Consider the following 20242-nt stretch of genomic DNA (forward strand, 5'->3'; position numbering starts at 1 on the left):
TAAACTTGGGAGACAATATCCTGGTAGAACTTGACAAGTCTTTAAACAAACTCAGCATTGCTGCTGCCACTAAAGACATAACAACCTTCAATAATTTCTTTAAAAAAAATTATTTAACACAATTTGACCCAATTTGACATCAAGTGTCCAGACATGGAGGGCTTTCATTTTTGTATCAATGATGCCAATGCACCATCAAATATGGCCACTGTTTCTAAAACAAAACTTTTATACATAAAACTTCTCGAAATCTGCTAGACAGAATTTGACAAAATTTGAGGGGAAGCATCCTGACATAGAGCCCTTTAATTATGACTGCTATTATTAAACACAGAAAAACCTCCAATGACTTTTTTTTACTAAACTATACAGAAAACTTCCAGGCATAAAAGTATATAAAATTTAAACAAGTCATGCCAATCTGTCAATCAGATATGGCTACTGTTAGGAAAACCTTTAAATGACTTCTTTTGAGAAACTGTTTAGAAGAATTTGACCAAATTTTGAGAAGTCATTCTTGTAAGGATGCCATACAGTGTCGAATGGAAGATGCTGATTAAACATCCAATCGGTTTTGCAACATTAGGAGTTCGTGTTTCTCAGCTCTTAGACTTAAAGAGTCACAACCTCAGTCTAGAAGATCCTCTACTTTGCTAATGGATTCTTGTCAACTTGTTTATCTTTTTTGGTTACATTAAGTAATTATTACTTTATGATAGATTAGTGAGTAGACAGACCAATATGTATTATTTTGAGGAGCAAATATCTCTCCCTTTCACACACACTTGGACCAACCCACCCACACTTCTTGATATGTTAGTACAGTATAACTAATCTTAAAGACAATACATTTTTAAAGGTTTATGCATATTAAAACATTTATTTTCTTCATCTAATTAAGAACTTGTTGAATATATTTTAATGGGAAATGAGACAAAACTGTTTTAATGGCAGTAGTTGAACATTGTGAGCAGTTTGTTAAGGTTTTGGCTTAATGCTTTTAGTATTTACATGCAGGTAATGGGCTTCATGCTTTTTGATTTTTAGACTGATTTTTAATTGGAGTTGTTTTCTTGTCATACAAGAATTTTATTTATAAGACTTGTTGCTTATACTGAGACATACATACAGTACAACTTTATTATAGAAATCTCAACAAAGGCTTGGTTAGTTAATAAATATTCAGAAATGTGATCTGCAGTAACTTTGGACAAATGTATACTCTAAAATATTAAAATTAAATAACACTACAGCTTAAGGTAACTGACATTTATCATTTCTATGCTTTTCTAATAAAGCAATTTAAACAAAAAATGTAATAATTAAAACTTAACAGAAAACTGTGAACCTAAGATGAGTTCAGATATGTATGTAAAACCTAGTTACATGGAATTTTTTTGAAACATTAGAGCTTAAAATGGTCCTGTGTGCAAAGTAACTTAAAGTGGGTTTAGCCCAACAAGACAAAAATATTGTCTCAGATAAATCGGTAAATAGTTTTGTGTTTTTAAATAAATTTTATTGACATAGAGATAAATAATACACACGTGTAATACATATATCTTGGTACATTATTTAAACCACAAGATAAGCAGGGGGAAGATACTATATATATATATATATATATATATATATATATATATATATATATATATATATATATATATATATATATATATATGTATATTTATATTTATAACATTTGTTGATGTTCACTTTTTAGTCCTGACATTGATGCAAATGTATCTAATGTTTCTGCTGATGCATACAAAGGGTTCTCTGATCCATCTAAAAGGAATGATGTGTCATCAGCATATTGTGCCAGTTTATTTTCATATCCATTTATCAATATGCTATAATTCCTAAAATTTCTGCTACTAATAAAAACAAATAGGGATATAGTGGATCCCCTTTATGATACCCATGTCCAGTTGCCAGTTTAAAAAACTATGATGCACACATACTTGTGCATTTCTCTCTCTCTCTCTCTCTCTCTATATATATATATATATATATATATATATATATATATATATATATATATATATATATAATTACAGGTTTCTCAATAGACATTTACCATTGTGTTTTGACAGTTCCAATTTAAATTTGACCCATTTCTGATGCATGGTTATTTTAGTCTGTGCGTTTAAATGATATATATTGATTTGGGCTGGAGAATCAGTCTCAGTTACCCATGATTTGCTTGTAGTTTACTTTTTATTGACACAGATTGGAAAATGTGTGTATTCTATAAACATAAACTGGTGGGAACAAGTCTACTGAGGACTGGAAATGTTATACTGATGCAATGTTGTGTTACTGAGTAATCAGACTACAAAGGCTAACATGTATACAACACAAGTGTTAATTGATTACCTTGTGGAAAGATTATGGCCAAAATGTGGGATGTTTTATAAGGTGTGACAAGTAATAAGGATCAGATGTTGTAATTGATTGCTTTAAAGTCTTTTAAAATCCACTTACCTTTGTTGGAGGTGGGATGAAAAGGAGTCAGACCAAAAAATGATACCAGCCAAAATACTTGTGTTGGTATTTTTAATTTTTGTTTTGTTTAATTGTTATTGCATCGTTCAAGATGGTTTCAAAGGAGTATTTAAGGGCTGTAGATACATGTTTTAATTCAGTTCATGTTAAAATGAAAAAACAAGCTTTCTCTCAGTGCTAAAAAAACAGGGTAAGAAATGTGAAACTCTGAAATACATCTCTTTTCCAACTTTGAAACTTTCTCCTCAGAATGAACATAGCTTGGAGAAGTACTGGAGTACATTCAGTAATCTTAAAAACCCAGTCATGGGAAAATTTAAATCTGAATTTTCTTGCAGGAAGAGCATGGTTGTTTTGCCATTAGCACATTCTAATGCTAATACAAAGAAGACGGTCTCCATTCTTCAGAAAATAAAGATATTCAATGGGAAGTCTGGACTAGAAAAATAGGACAGCCTGTTAAGTGTGAAACCTAATTACCATATCATCAGTAGTCATCATTAGTCAGTGACCTTGTGAAGTAACCTAAAAATGATTGTGGATGTTATTTATTAAAAATCTTTGCAGCGAATTACAAGGGAAACACCATTTTCTACCTCTTAGAATTGTTATACTCTTTCTTATAGTATTAATCACAGTGGCTTAAAGAAGTGTTTTATTTTCTGTCTCAGTCTCAGACACCAAACTCAGTTGATGATCATTTTCCCCTTGGACTCCAAAGAAACAGAAAGTTAGTAACAGTTCTAAAGAGAAGGTTAATAAATCACCTCGGATTGCAAGAAATCTCACGCATCAGTTTGCTCCATGAATAACAAACAATCACAGCTATGAGATCATGAATAAAAAACAAAGTACTCTTGTGATTTCAGTTTGACTCCTGAGATTTTCATTTTGACTCTTGTCAAGGGTCAAATGACTGATCAGTTTTTAAATCAATTGTCTAAAAAAAATTAATAGAATTTGACCAACTTTTTCCTCCAGAAAACATTGACTTGATGTGTTTTGGGATTGGACATATAATGCTGATGATGTGCCAATAAATAAGGTCTGAAAATATCTATATAAAAAATGAGAAACCCTGAAGCAGTTGTTTGTGTTAAATATCCAGTTAACAGCATTGGAAGAATGCTTTTCACAAAATATCCTAGTAACCTGGATTTGTTACAAGCTTTTCTTACATTTGGCTGTTAGGCACATGTCAACCAGGTGAACTATTTCAGGCCTAGTTGGGTCTTTTGTTTCTGTTGTTTTTCAGTCCATTGACTGTAATTTGTACTTGAGGAGACTAATGTGAGGCACACACCCAATCAAAATAGGTTCAGATAAGTTTATGGTTGGATAAAGAGTCAGGTTGATAAAACATGATAATACTTTTCAATGGTTTAGGGTTGACCTGTTGTTCACCAAGGAGTTACTAAGACTGTAGATACAGCCTGATGTTGAGAGGACCTGTTGCAGGAAATTATATTGTAAGAAGACTTGAAGGGATCTGAACAATTTTAGAATAAGATGCATTCCCAGAAGGACCCAAGAAAAGAACCACCAATAGCCCAACTAAAATTCATTTGCTTCTTATCCTTCTTCCTACTCTATCTACTGTGGAATATTTCATGTCCTACAGTGTACATTAGCCAACAATGGTGGCATCCTTGCTAGCAGAGGGTTTACTAAAACTTATCACTTTACATAGACGTGAAAGATTATTTATTAACCTTATTAGCTGGGGAAGATGACAGTTATGAATGATGGTTACAAAACTGATACTTGTAGATAAGTATGAGTCATATCGGTGATCACTGTTGATAATGTACTCTGTCACCTCAGATGACCGTTACTTAACCATGTATAATCATTATGTATATTTGTCAGTCTAATCGTTCACCTGTCCAAAAGTTCATAATGGAAGGTAAGCAGGACCCAGTGGCCTATTCCATACATAAAGTAAAGGTTGATTGATTGAATTGTCTAAATATTAAATATAGAGACAAATAAAGTCATGCTAACACCACTTGCCTCAGTCGCTAGACAATTATATTTGTGTTATTATTGGCAAAGTGGTTATAATTGTTCATCATTCCAAATTTCTTGTAAGCTGTTATTTACAAGAAGGTTGCAGCCCTGTTGGCACAAAATGGAATCTTCCTTGAAGGTATATAATCTGCCATCACACTTCCAGAGTGTAGTACAAGCTTAAATAACAGCCTTGGCTTTTATACACAGGTTTACCCAAATAGTGATTGTTATGCATTTCTTTTGGAAAGATAGAACTACAGACTTGAGCATTCAGGAGGAAATTCTGGTAATTAATGCTATTATAGCTAAAGTTAAAATGGTGCAAACGATCAGTGCCTGACACTATTAAACAGTACAAGTGTAAATTTGATTCTGGCCAAACATTGTATAAAACTCCTAGTGAATGGATGTCATATGGACTGTCAGCCAGTACTGTCACTGTCAAAGGTGTCAGGCATTGTGTGATTTATAGTAGTGCTTGAAGCTTGTCAGACATTCAGGTCCAATGTCCATCACTTAGCTGACTGCCACTGTATATCATATAGAGGCTGAAATCATTATAGCTTCAACATTTGTTACCATTTTTCATAACATTTTCAGTCTATGTACACTACAGATTTGGTTGTGATTCACATGATGATGATGTCAGTATAAAACATCTGGGGTTTTATGACATGTGATGCATATGAGTAGGCACAGTTGTTTCTGCTCTGGCTATAAGATGTCAGTATAAAACATCTGGGGTTTTATGACATGTGATGCATATGAGTAGGCACAGTTGTTTCTGCTCTGGCTATAAGTCACATCACCTGCCTGTGGTTCAATATTTTGACATCATTTGCTTGCATCATTTTGTTTTTGCTTGCAGCAGTTTTTCCATGCAGTATTTTCTTCCATCATTTTCCATTAATTTTTTTCTAAGACCATTTAACAAGCAACATCAGGTTCTTAAAGTTTGTCTAACTTTAAAATACTCTCACTGCCTTAATTATGCTGTGAGGTGATCTGTAAGGTGGACCTGAGTACAAAATGTAAATTAATATGCTTAAATGTCAAAGCAGGGATATAGCACATAAAAGATTATCAGTTTGACTTGAAAGGTTCCATGTGTAGCTGAAAATTCATAATTATAATAGGAATTGACTGTCACTAAAATTTCAGATTTGCAAGTTCTGTCTTACCTGCATTAATAAAATTGTGAGACATAAGTATATTGGTCCCACATTATAAAACCTCTCGGTATAGCACTGCCCTGAGACATAAGTTTATTGGTCCCACATTATAAAGCCACTCAGTATACCACTTCAGTGAGACAAAAGTATATTTCTCCCACATTATAAAGCCACTCAGTATACCACTGCCCTGAGACATAAGTATATTTCTCCCACACTATAAAGCCACTCAGTATATCAGTGACCTGAGACATAAGTATATTTCTCCCACATTATAAAGCCATTCAATATACCACTGCCCTGAGACATAAGTATTTTGCCCCCACATTAAAAAGCCACTCAATATACAACTGCCCTAAAAACATGAGTATATTGGTCCCTTATAAAGCCTCTTAGTATACCAACAACAACAATTCATAATTATAATAGGAATTGACTGTCACTAAAATTTCAGATTTGCAAGTTCTGTCTTACCTGCATTAATAAAATTGTGAGACATAAGTATATTGGTCCCACATTATAAAGCATCTCGGTATACCACTGCCCTGAGACATAAGTTTATTGGTCCCACATTATAAAGCCACTCAATATACCATTTCCTTGGGACATAAGTTTATTGCTCCTTCATTATAAAGCCACTCAGAATACCCCTTCATTGAGACATAAGTATATTTCTCCCACACTGTAAAGCCACTTAGTATACCACTGGCCTGAGACATAAGTATAATTCTCCCACACTATAAAGCCACTCAGTATATCAGTGACCTGAGACATAAGTATATTTCTTCCACATTATAAAGCCATTCAATATACCACTGCCCTGAGACATAAGTATTTTGCCCCCACATTAAAAAGCCACTCAATATACAACTGCCCTAAAAACATGAGTATATTGGTCCCTTATAAAGCCTCTTAGTATACCAACAACAACAACAACATAATGTAATAACAATAATGATGAGTTTATTTAAAGAAGAAGCTCATTTGGTCAAAATGACCAATCTTCCATGAAGCCTTCTACTTTTACATTTGTACAAATTTATTTATGCATAATTTTACAAGATGAGGTGTCTTTAAACAACAAATGATATTAAGAAGTAGACAGTTGATCTATTGCTGCAATAAAATAAAACATTATAGGTGAGTACATGATATAATAATGTTTTGAAGAGTAATAGTACTGAATTAAACAAAATCATACAAATGCTTGTATTGTGGATGTTGACAGAAGCTTTTTGAAAGCTTGTCATGAGTCAGCTGACTTTATATAAGGTGGTATGGAATTCCATAGTTTGGTTCCAGAAGAAGCAAAACTTATTATAAAACTCTGAATTTGGTTAAGGTAAATATAACTTGTTGTTTGATATGGATCTTACTATATTTTCAACAAGTTTAAAATTACATTAAGATAATTAGGAGCCAATCCTAGTAAAGAATTACAGACAAGTAAACTCTTTTAAAACTGAGTTATACCCTTTATAAACTGAGTTCTCTGTTTAAATGGAAGCCATTTTAGGATTTTATAAAGATTTGTTGATGTTGTATCTAAAATCAGCATCCAGAATAACTTTGTTCGTTTTTTGAAATTTCAGTAATCTCTATTGATTTTCTGCACCACTACCACCCCAGATAGGCCAACAATATTCTAGATGTGGCATGATATGCATTGTAGAATATCATTCTTTGTTCTTGAGGGAGATAGGATTTTATTTTGTTCAAGAAATAAAGCAGTGTGTTAACTTTTTAATGACCTTTTCAACTTGCATTTTCCAGCACAAGATATTGTCTATCAAGTAATTCTTCATTTTCAGAATGTTGTATATCCATTCCTTTTATCATTAATTTGAAATCATTTTTCTCAGCTTTTACTCTTGCTTGACTACCTATGATAATGGCTTTTAATCTGGCTGTATTTATCTTCATACTATAGTGTTCCCACCAGTTATTTATTTTTACCAAATCTATTTTACTTTAGTGCTAATCTCTGTTGATCCAGTGTTGTATAATATTGTGTCATCTGAACCATGTTGGTGGTGGATAGCTCAATATGATATGGTTAATCATTTATATACAGCAGAAAGAGTAATGGTCCAAGAACTGATCCTTATGGAACACCTACTTTATCAATTTCGTATCTGAGAGTTTATTTAAAATAGAAATTTGTTTTTGTCTGCCTTCAAAATAGGCTTGAAACCAAGTTAAGCTTTCATGGTAAACTTGATTATATACTGAGCTTTTCCAGCAGGATTTTGTGATTTGCAGGGTCAAAAGCCTTTGTAAGGTCAAGACACACTCAGTGGCCTACAAGGTTACCTTGATCTTTTGCTGTTAACTAATCATCCATCATTCTAGTTAGTGTCATCTGACATGAATGTCGTTTACGGAAGCCTGAATGTCACGAATGTAGTAAATTAAATAATTCCAGGCAGTTTCTAAATTCATAACAAACATGTCTTTCTTTGAAATTGATGACAAAACTGATGATATAGGTCTATAGTTATTTATATCAGAAAGATATCCTTTCTTATATATTGGAGTTACTTTTGCCAGTTTTAGCCTGTTTCTAAAAATACCCATGGAAATACTTAGATTGAACATGTACATAAGTGAAGGTGCAATCAATTGAGGTGAGAATTTTAGGAATTTAGCACTTACATTATCTAGACCTGTAGCTGTTCTGATATTAAGTTTTTTCTAATTCATTTAAAATGAATTTGAGACTTTTTAAAGGTATTATGAAGCACTCTACTTTACTAAGTTTTGAAGAAATATGCTCATTTAATATTCATCTCTGGAGAATCTTTTATGAGGTATGAGATCCACGAGTTTTTCATTTATATTTGCAAAGTAATTATTGAATGCATTTGCAATTTCAATCGGTTCTTGGCTGAATTTCCCCATTTTCATCACTACTGACACATGTAAATGGCAGGTTATTGACAGCTTTGCCCCTTAAATCATTGAAGGTTTTCCAGAATTTTCTAGGGTTCTTTTTTGTACTACTGTCTGATATCTTGGTTGGAATAGGAAATTTTCCTTGCCTTTTTAATCATTGACTTGAATTTGTTTCACCATAATCTGTTATTGTCAGTGTCTTTTAATTTATTAAATCTATCCCTTGTCTTAATAGATTTCAAATTGGTTGATTTTATTGCTTGATTCTCTTGAAATTAATAGGAGCATGACTGTATAGGGTGTCAGTGAAATATCTACCCAAATGTCAAGAGCATCTGATGGGTCATCAAAGGATTCAGTTACTGACCAATCCATTGGATATCTGTCAGTTCTTTAAGGAATATTTGTGGATTGAACCATTTCTTTATGTGAGATATGATAAATCTGTGATGATAAGTTTAATTTTTTTTACTTAATTTATGTGTACAGCATATAGGATAATGATCACTTATGGAATATTGGGGAATTGCAACTTCTATAATATTGTCAGCATTGTTAGTATAGTCCAGATATGATCAGTTAGGGTTTCAGATACCTCTGTTACTGTAGTTTGTACATGAACTAGCTGTTGATAATTCAGGAAATTCATGGTTAAAATCCAGCTTTGATTGGTGTCACTTATTTTGAAATATAGTATACCGAGTATTGTCAGTGATTGGTGGTCTGTATTAGTCCCACATTCCAAAGCTCTGCAGCGTGCCAGTACCTCGAGACACAAATATAAAGCCTTTCAGTATGCCACTATCCTGAGATCAAATACGTTGACCCCACATGGTAAAGCTTATTAATATACGACTACCTCTCTTGTACTTTGACACCATTATAGTCATGCATCCCATCAGATTTTTTCACTTGTTTTATATTATGTTTGCTACTTGAATTTATTTAACATATTTTTTGTTCTTGACTAAATGCCCTAATGTTATGCTTGTTTGCACACTCATGTCACAATCCCTCAGTTATGATGTGGGTCACACTTATGGCTTCCATGAACAGTGTTATAATGAGGTAACAGTGCATTGGTAATGTCCGCTTCAACGATGCTAAGATTGTTACAGTTTTCTGTTGAAATATTTAAAGGTTGCATTTGGATTGCGTTAAAAGCACAATTTGCAGGCTAAATGGTGTATTCCACAGAACCCCTCTTTTTCTGATTTACTGTAGTAGTTGCTACCCTTATGCAACATGCTGAATGATGATATATTTGTGATTCTTTCATGTGTAGAAATTAAAGTCAGAGCTGCTGGAACAGTTGAAGAGAGATGTTGATGAAACTTTCAAAGGTCTTCTGTCCGATGTCGACCATCTGGATGGACAAGTGGGAAATGGGCTTTCATCTTTTTCAAATGTCAATAAAAGGTAATCAAGACTGTATTATAACTGTATTATACTGTGCACAGCTATTGTCCACAGAATTTCCTTCTTTACCTTATTCTCCATCTACTAATGCATGCACACAATATACAGACAGTTACACCCACAACTGCTGTTTTATGCCCCCCCACCAAATACTGCTAATTCTACTACAGAGAAGGCAACCTCTCTAGACAAAAAGAACAAAGTTATATGACTATACACAGACCCTCATTTTAATTTTTAATCTGCTCGAAAGGGACATATGAAAAAAAGTGTGCTAAATATTCCTGAACATGTTTTTTCATGATAATATAAATTGCGAATTCTGGTGTGGTAGTCCAGAATTTTGCTGTTGAAATTATCATAGCCAAGTAAAAATGCTCTTTGTAACCAATGCAGCTAGAAGGAGGAATAAATTATATGTATGGTATTTTGTATTTTACCTGTAAAATGAGGAGGTCCAGAGTGGCCATGTGGTCTAAGGCACTTGCTTAGATATACTGGCTGCCATGTATAACCTATCATTTGCTGAAAAATGGTTTCAAAGAACATTTGTTTACGATAATAATTTCTAAAGCAAGTATATAGGATGATTTTTGAAAAAAAAAATTAATTGCTTTTTTTATCAACTCAGTTTAGTACTTCTACTTTGATATCATAAACAAAAACATTATGTTTTAATCTTTTATCTTTATGCCCTGTTATGATATATACATATGTACATATATGCATGTATACAAGTATGTATATAGTTTTATACCATGTCAGCACAATTATGTATACATTGTGTCAATTTTAAGTTAAATTCTAAATATGTAAAGAAAAATAACCAGAAAAAAGACCAGTTAGAAAAGTTACCAAGATTTTGTTGACATGATAATTTTAGTTAGAATTTATTTTCTGCGTGATAATTAATGTTTATTCTGCATGATAATTAATGTATACAGTGGTTGCTAGAAACTACAGAAAGCCTTGTAATGGTGAGCTATGTAATTGTTGATTACATTATTGGTTGCTAATTATTTTTCTAGGTGTATAAATCATTTCAGATATTTAGAAAAATGTACTGTTCATGCTTAATGTTGAAATTGTGTACATTTTGAATAAGGAATCACCATTATATGTCTCAAAAATTGAGAAATAATTATTATTTTATGATTTCCACATTTTCAGTTCATAGAAAGTTACAGACAATGTAGCAATCCATCACAGTATTCTGTAAATGTGGCAGTGTTTACCCATAAATCCCATGGCACTTCCATCATGAATTTTATTTCACTCTATAACTTTTGAAGGAATTCATGGATTGAATCCAGATATGGCATGATGCTTATAAGATGAACTAGAGTCAGCATTTTCTGGCTGTTTGAAAGTTGTAATCTCCATTTGACTTGGAATTTTATCTTTTGATCTTGAAACAAACTTTCTTCACTTGCATCATGTTGGTGAAAGACCCTATGTCAATTGAATACATTTTTTTGGTGTTGTTTTTAATATTTCAACACTTTAGTCTCAAGCATTGTGGTATTGAGATGACTCTGTCTTACATCATCCCCAAGACTGCAGTGTGATAATCCATGAAATTCTAGTTATCGTTTCCAAAAATGACTGTCCACAACAAAGGTAATATTCTTGGCTCCTGTCTCAGTGATTTCGAGGGGGGGGGTCAGAGGTCAGATTTATATGAGTTTCAATTAAAATGCAGTTATAGTAATGAAATTCTGCTTATAACAATGATTTAACTGTTTCATTTTTTTATATTATTTCATAATGCTGCAGTAAATATTTCGGAAGAAAGTTAACAGAATAGATATGCCCAAAGGAGTTAACGTGTGGGTGAATTAGCCAATCCAAAAGTTAATATTGTGGCATTGCCAGTGTTTTCTGCAGGCTGCACAATTGCTTGAATTCCCTCTAAAAAATTTAAATTACTCCCATTCTGTCCCCCTCCTTTGAAATAAGCAAGTGCTAGAAAATCATGCACCATTAATTTGCCATGAGCATAATGAAGCCTGCAACATTTGTTACTATTAAGTGGTTTTGTAGCTACTCTACTTCTAGGTCAAATGCCATAATAAATTGTTTAAGAAATGTAATTTAGGATTGATTATATAGTTACTGGCATTAAAGCACCTGCACATGGCAGGGTTGCAAAATGGCAGACATGCCGATTTTGGTATTCTGTAGTAATCTTTCTGCTATTAAATGCAGTTCTAATGAACCAGACAAATAAATCAATGTTATAATGCATGATCATGACAGCTGTATTGTGTGTTATAATGAATGTAACATAGTACCATCATTATAAGACATGATCATGACACAGACAGCTATGTTGTGTTCTAATGAATGTAACATAGAACCATCATTATAAGAAATGATCATGACTGATGCTTTGTGTTTCAAATGAATGCAGCAGTGATATTGTTATAACATGTAATCATGACTGCAGTGTTGTGCGTTTTTAATGCATGTAACAGTGCATTGTTATAAAATATGAATATGATCATGAGTGCTGTGTTGTGTGTTCTAATGAATGCAACATAGTGTCGTTGTTACAATATGATCATGACAGTTGTTCTGTGTGTTATATTGAATGGAAGATAGTGCCATTGTTTTAACACATGATCATGACAGTTGTACTGTGTGTTATATTGAATGGAAGATAGTGCCATTGTTATAACACATGATCATGACAGTTGTACTGTGTGTTATATTGAATGGAAGATAGTGCCATTGTTATAACACATGATCATGACAGTGGTGCTGATAATAAAGATAAATTAAAGATTAATTATTACAGGCACATGTTGAAACATATAAGTGTGCATTGATGGATACAGTTTTCATATAAAAACAGCCCGTCCACTCCATCATAGATACAGTTTTCATATAAAAACAGCTCATCCACTCCATCATAGATACAGTTTTCATATAAAAACAGCCCCTCCACTCCATCGAAAATGAAAAAGCCCATCTCTATGAAAATAACAAAGGAGAATTCCACTTTGTGTGAAAATCCTGGATAATTAAGCAGTGACTTCACAGTGCATGTTCTTATGATATAGTTGTTGTTGTTGTTGTTGTGGGGTTTAACACCATTTTTCAGCACACGATATGCTATGCATGGTGGCCAGTATTAATGGTGGAGGAAGAACCCGGGAAGAACCACCGACCCATGAGAAGCTACTGGCAAGCTTTCTCACATACCCACATTGTCTGAATTCTAGACTCGAACTCACGCAGACAGAGGTGAGATGGCAGTGATCCATAATGGAGAGCACTTTAGACCACTCGGTCACTCGGGGTCCCCCTTATGATGTAGTGACCTAAGCATGAGTTCAATTTATATTCCTGTGTCTAACGTTTGCATGCTGTATTTATTTCCAGTATATCTAAGGCAAAGAAGGAATATGAGTATGTATTTTGATAGTGCACTTCCTGATCTGTTTAGTGGTTTGTTTGTTTTTCTTTCTATTTCTCTTATAAAATACTAACTTGATTTAAGCAAAAGACTTGAGTTTTTTTTTAATTAACTTGGTTGGCACCGAATGAATTATGCTGACAGTTGCATGGATGTACACTTTTCATTAGCATAAAATACTCCCCCACCACATGAATTGTCTGGAGATAAAGTGGTATATTGCAGTGATTATTTGCATGTATACTTCAGTCACCATTTAAGTTTGATGGACTATGTTGTCATATTTATTTTAGAGCACACAAATTGAACCATTAAACAGAGTGTAAATATCAGGGATTTAGAGGTGTTTAAATAATTAGTTGTATGATGTTTGATGCAACAAACAATTAATGAGAATTATAGATCTGAATCTGTGTGTGAAGGACCATTATGGAAGGAATTAAATTCCACAGAGTGATCTGTGTTTGAAGGACTACCATGGAAAGAATGAAATTCCACAGAGTGATCTATGTGTGAAGGACTGTATCATGGAAAGCGAGTGATTTGTGTTTTAATGACTATCATGCAAAGAATGAAATTCCAGAATGATCTGTGTGTGAAGAACTATATCATGGAAAGAATGAAATTTCACAGAGTGATCTGTGTTTGAAGGACTATATCATGAAAAGAATGAAATTCCACAGAGGAATATATGTTTGAAGGACTGTATCATGGAAATAATGAAATTCCACAGAGTGATTTGTATTTGAAAGACTATATCATTGAAAGAATGAAATTCCACAGAATGATCAGTTTGAAGGACTATCATGGAAAGAATGAAATTCCACAGAATGATCAGTTTGAAGGACTATCATGGAAAGAATGAAATTCCACAGAGTGATCTTTGTTTGGAGGACTATGATAGAAAGAATGAAATTCCACAGTGTGATCTGTTTGAAGGACTATCATGGAAAGAATGTTGTTGTTGTTGTAGGGTTTAATGCCATTTTTCAGCACACGATAGGCTATACATGGCGGCCAGTATCAGTGGTGGAGGAAGAACCTGGGAAAACCCCAGAAAGAACCACCGACCCACGAGAAGCTACTGGCAAGCTTTCTCACATACCCACATTAGCCGAATCCGAGACTCGAACCCATGAAGACAGAAGTGATATGGCAGTGATCCATAACGGAGAGCGCTTTAGACCACTCGGCCACTCTGGAAAGAATGAAATTTCACAGAGTGATCTTTGTTTGAAGGACTATCATGGAAAGAATGAAGATCCACAGAGTGATCTTTGTTTGAAGGACTATTATGGAAAGAATAAAGATCCACAGAGTGACCTGTGTTTGAAGGACTATCATGGAAAGAGTGAAATTCCACAGAGGACTATAAAACTCAAAATATGTCCTTTATACCTTCAGCAATCAAAAATAAAACACAGTTTATTACAGTACATTATTGTTAGTTATTTACATTGTACCTGAAGAGTCCTTTTCATAAACTGGTTACTTATCATGATAGGGTTAAGAATAGAGCTGGGTACCATGATTTTTTTTGAATGCAGTACATAATGTGATATATAACATTGTATTTCACAATTACAAGATGGACCAACAATTTTTAATGTTATGAGATCCTATTTTAAGGATGAAAACTTGAATCAGTCAGTTAATCTGGAAAAAATATATTGTTCTGATTTACAACAAATTAACACCATGTCATGTTCATTGTATTATATATATATATATAAAAATTATCTTGAAATACATGAAAATATAATATCTCTGCTCAGTGGAAAATCAAAGCCCCTCCCTTAAAAATAATTGCCAATAAATAGCCTGAAAGAACTTGAAAAGTATTACTGCATGAGATCATTTCAAGACACATCACATGTGTACCATACCATCAGAAATTTTTACCTTACTATGATGGATCTTGTTTCTCTCCATAATGAATCCTATCAATGAAACTTTGCTGTTTATTTTCATGCATCAAGCAAGCCTTTAGGTTGTTCCATTGTTAACATTGATCACATAATGCGTATGTTCATTGAACTTACTTTTATGCTATTACTTACAGTAAATAATATTTCAAACATTGTTCAGTTTGTTAGCTGAAATACGTTGACTTCAGACTTGTCTGGGATTGCTAGCTCTCATCAGTTTTTGTTCATTCCCTTAACACATTAACCCCTGGTGACGAGTTTAAGTGGTAGGAGGTAGTAGCCTTCTGCCGAGCTCTGTAGCATCAAGGTCATGTATGATACACTAAAGTGGGTGGTATTATAGAAAGGTAGACAGAAGTAGCTCTACAATGATACCGCATAATCTGGAATATCTCGCTGCACTAGAAAATACAGAGGGAAAAACCTCATTTTTTGGACCTCATTTTTTCTACCCAAAATTCACCTGAAATTAACTCATATTTGATGATAAATATATACCGTCTGTGAAGACTGCACTTCTGTACCAGATTCATTTACTTCCTCTGTGTTTCAGTGTCATTGAGTTTTATAAATTTCAGCACTTTTCATCCACTAAAACCCTTTGAAGTTAATTAAATGTATATGATATTATCAATATTTTTAGCAACCAGAGTGACAGGAATTTGTCACATGATGTATGACATAGGTCATTTTTCTACTGTGATACATGACATTGTTCACACCTAGCAGAAATTAATCGGATCCAGAAAATTCACTTTTAATACATGAATTTTTCCAAAGACAGAGTTGACATGGTTTAGTACACATCATCTTCTCGGTTTATACATCATTCTTTCCATGTTAGACAGTCTTCAAGTTTCAAAAATTAGGATTTTCAGGTGGGGTGGGTGGTAATCTTTTTCTTTAGGGACCCTTGATACAGGCAGTGTATATTGCATTGAATTCATAATTGTTGTACTGTATGATGTTGTAGAGTTTAATGCCATTTTTTAGCACAAAATAGGCTATACATGGCGGCCAGCATCAGTGGTGGAGGAAAAACCCGGGAAAGAACCACCGACCCACAAGAAGCTACTGGCAGGCTTTCTCACCTACCCACATTGGCCGAGCCCAAGACTCGAACTCACACAGACAGAGGTGAGATGGCAGTGATCTGTAACAGTGAGCACTTTACACCACTTGGTCACTTGGCACCCCCTACTGTATGATTCAAACAAGAAAAAATATAAATTGTAAGCTAAAACATTAACTGTTTTAAATAGTGTGTGTATGTATGTATGTATATATAATTTTTCAGTGAAAATCTTCTTACATAAAGACAGCAGGTCATGATTATTGTACTTCCACTGCTTACTCCTAACATATTGCATAGACCGGGATATGCTTGCACATTATGACAACAGATCTGGGTCTCTGCAGTTCTTAGCTGGTTCCCGCTTCTATATGAGTATATCATTTATGCAATTACTTTAACACTCAACATTGTCATGTAAACCCCAAAGGAGAAAATGTAATTTTTAAGTGTATGAAGAATTATTCCTTCTCATTATTATAAAATAAACTTACTGCTTCTATCATATACTGTTCATGCTTCCAAAATTGCTATACCTATGGGCAAGTTGCACATATTAATTTTCAGTTCCTGTGCCATTTATATTGGTACTATTTTATTTATTCTTTCCCAACAGGTTGTATGCATTTGCATTTTCTTGCTCATGTTCAAGTTAGCAACTCCATAGGATGCTTTGGAGGCTGTGTGTATTGAAAGTTTGTCCAATACTTATGATAGACTTAATTGATTCAATAAATTCAATACCATGCAGCCAAAACTGGATATTAATAACACAGGTTGATTCAGATAAACAAAATCTGACAAGTTATTCCTCTCTGCATATTCAACAGAAGAATGTTATGTACACTAACTGTTGTACCAGTAATTTATTATGAAATACTCCTTTATAAATGATTGATAACATTATGGTAATTACCAATCTCCAGTGAAAATGAGGATAACTGGTTTTCTTTAGCAGCATGGTTTACAGTATGCACAGAAGGTTTGGACTATTTTCTATCAAACTGCCACTGACTTAAACTCCACTATCATCTCACCTCTGTCTGCGTGGGTTTGATTCTCAGACTTGGCAAATGTGGGTACATGTATATAAGAAAGCTTGTCAGTGGATTCTCGTGGGTTGGTGGTTCTTTCCGGGGTTTTCCCTGGTTCTGCCTCCATCATTTATACTGCTGCCATGTATAGCCTATCTTGTGCTGAAAAATGGCATTAAACTCTATAACAACAACAACTTAAACCCCATCCAGGTGTTAATGGTTGAAATCATGTCCAACCTACAAAGTTGGAATGCTAGCATTTGAATGATTACCAACCCATGGATTTGCCATCTGTTGCAAGTCCTTTTTAGAACACAGTCAATTATTCAATGCAATCCATAAAATGAGCCTTCTGAAAAATAGAGAATATAGCAACAACTAATTTGATTATTTTTATGAAATTAGCATTTTTCATTTTTCCAATAGTACTCAGAATTATATTGTAAACATCGGATGAAAATCATACAAAAAATGTCAGTTTATAAAAGTTGAATTTGTACCATATATAGTCACTTAAAGCTCAAGTCCAAATGTTCATTGCACATAATGTACCAGCAGATCTGGGTCTTTGCAGTTTGTTAGGAGTAATCATTAGAATAAATAAGATAGACCCTCATCTGCCAGTGCATTGTAATGTAACAGATAAAGGTATATGATTTTTTACTTATAATAGTATGGGTCCAGCCACCTGATATACAAGGATTCTTACCTTGTTGTCAGTTAACTGGTTTTATGCACTGGGAATCTCTGTAATGTGGTAGTTGATTGATAATTGTAATTTTATGGAGGGTTTAATTGGCCAGGTAGATCCTACTTGTGTTTGTGGAGTTCATTGTTATTGATGAATACAGCCATTGCCAGAATATAATGCCACCATATCAGTGAAATACACCAAGCTGCACCCTACACCAGCATAAGTGTAGTATGGTTAAGCCACTTTTTCTGCACTGTACAACAGATTAATTTCAAATTTAAAGGCTAATAAGAATGTTATTTGTATTTACAAAACATGATATGATACATTTTTGTATTTATTTCTCTTAGCTTCAGGTATTATTAAGACAGGTATGGGCTTTTCTTTTGAGCTCTTTGCTCCAGCATGTTTCAGGTTTTATTAATAATTGTCATGTTTTTTTAATGCGTTCTTGTTAAAGACATTCAAAATTATGTTTTACTGACTCAGATGGTTGTTTTTGTTTTGCCTGCAAATCATAGGTACAACATGGGTATCTATTTTCCAATGTATTGTCATTGTTGGTGGTATAGGTGTAAGCATTACATATTAGCATTTAACTTAGTTTTTTTCTATGACTCTGTTGATGTGTGTATTTATTATGGAGAGTATTGTTCATCACAGGCAAAAAAAGGTCACAGTGACACTCTTTTATGTTCAGGTGTAAAACTTGATGGGTGCATTTATCTTGATACATACTTCTTATAACAGGCAAAAGTAGATCACAGTGACCTGAATTCTTTTTCAAGTGACTTTGCAAGGTTTGTGGATTATGCCATGGCATACCAGGTAAAATAACCAGCTTCAGAATTCTTGTTACCAGAATAAAATATGTAAAGAAGCAAGCCTTTTCTTAATGTTTCATATTAAATTTTAATGTTTCTCACATCATTTGTAACAAGCCCATATTAGTGGAAGTGAGACATAGCAATCATGTTTTTGCTGGCAGCATGTTGGAGTCAGTAGTTAATGGGTAAGTTTTAATTTTGCGTATATTTACAAGACCCCTTGATAGATTTTGATCATGCTTGGGATGAATCATTATGAAGCTGAGACAGAACATTCTCTGGCATGTTTGCTTCCATTTTGCTTTGAATCTAGGTCTTAGTCTTTGAAAATTTGCATTGACCATTGTGGTCAAAGTCTTTAATTTGTTTATATTTGCTAAACCTTTTGTTAGGTGTTTTCATACCTGGAATAAATCACTATGAAGCAATGACAATTAATTCAGTGATGTGTTTGGTCACCCCATTTACCTTGGAGTTTGGGTTCCATCATAGAAAATTTGCATTTAGGTTTCTGGTTAAAGCATTTTCATTAGCTTATATTCCTACACACCAAGTTGATAGATTGTCTTGGGATGAATAAGCTAAGATAGTTCACTTTATGACACTTTGACCATGGGTTCAAGGTCACAGTCAGAAAATTTTGTTATTGTTTTGGTTAAAGCATTTTTATTTGCTTTTTTCCCTAAACCACTTGGTGGGTTTTCTTCATTCTGCTACATGCTTTCTCAGCTTCTTCACCTTGGGGTCAAGGTGACACATGTTACAACAGTGCTTTCATCATGGTTCTCAACAAGTAGAGCCTGTCTTGTTTTGTTTTATCACACATTTCTTTGCTCATTTAGCACAAGGAGTTTTGTTTGAAATATAATATTTATATTGTAAGACAATAATCATCCACCAGATTAATGTTTACCTTTTTATGAAGCTTAAAGTATATTAGAATATATGAGATATTTATCTAACAACTTAATTTTAATACTTAGGTAGTAATCCATTGTTAGGTAGTGTTCAAGTTTACATTTACATCCAGCCTCATCACTTTTAGCCCATCTGGCCATGAGTCCAGATGAGCTTATAGTGTGGCCCTGCATCCATTGTGTGTCGTTTGTGGTACATCATTTATCTGTTCATCAGCAGTTGTTTGTTGCCACTCTTGGGTCCATATTTCTGACTGATCTGATCTTAATCAGGCTTGGAATATGGTTTTACATCCTCAAAATCTAGGCCAAGTTTGATGATGTGTGATAGGTATGCAT

The 20242-nt window shown here is 33.7% G+C and overlaps 1 protein-coding gene across 4 annotated transcripts in view; it reads left to right on the forward strand.

Moving 5' to 3' along the window:
- LOC149779327 (sterol O-acyltransferase 1-like) overlaps nt 1-20242 on the forward strand; it is a 105035-nt gene that overhangs the window by 36354 nt on the left and 48439 nt on the right. For all 4 annotated transcript variants that reach the window (XM_089939944.1, XM_089939943.1, XM_089939942.1 and 1 more), the window contains one exon: nt 9874-10007. In XM_089939944.1, the coding sequence (XP_089796070.1) occupies nt 9874-10007 (134 nt within the window). The remainder of the gene's footprint in view (nt 1-9873; nt 10008-20242) is intronic.

The sequence above is a fragment of the Sinohyriopsis cumingii genome, chromosome 17 (assembly GCF_028554795.1).
Source record: "Sinohyriopsis cumingii isolate HCF-2022 chromosome 17, ASM2855479v2, whole genome shotgun sequence".
NCBI lineage: Eukaryota > Metazoa > Mollusca > Bivalvia > Unionida > Unionidae > Sinohyriopsis > Sinohyriopsis cumingii.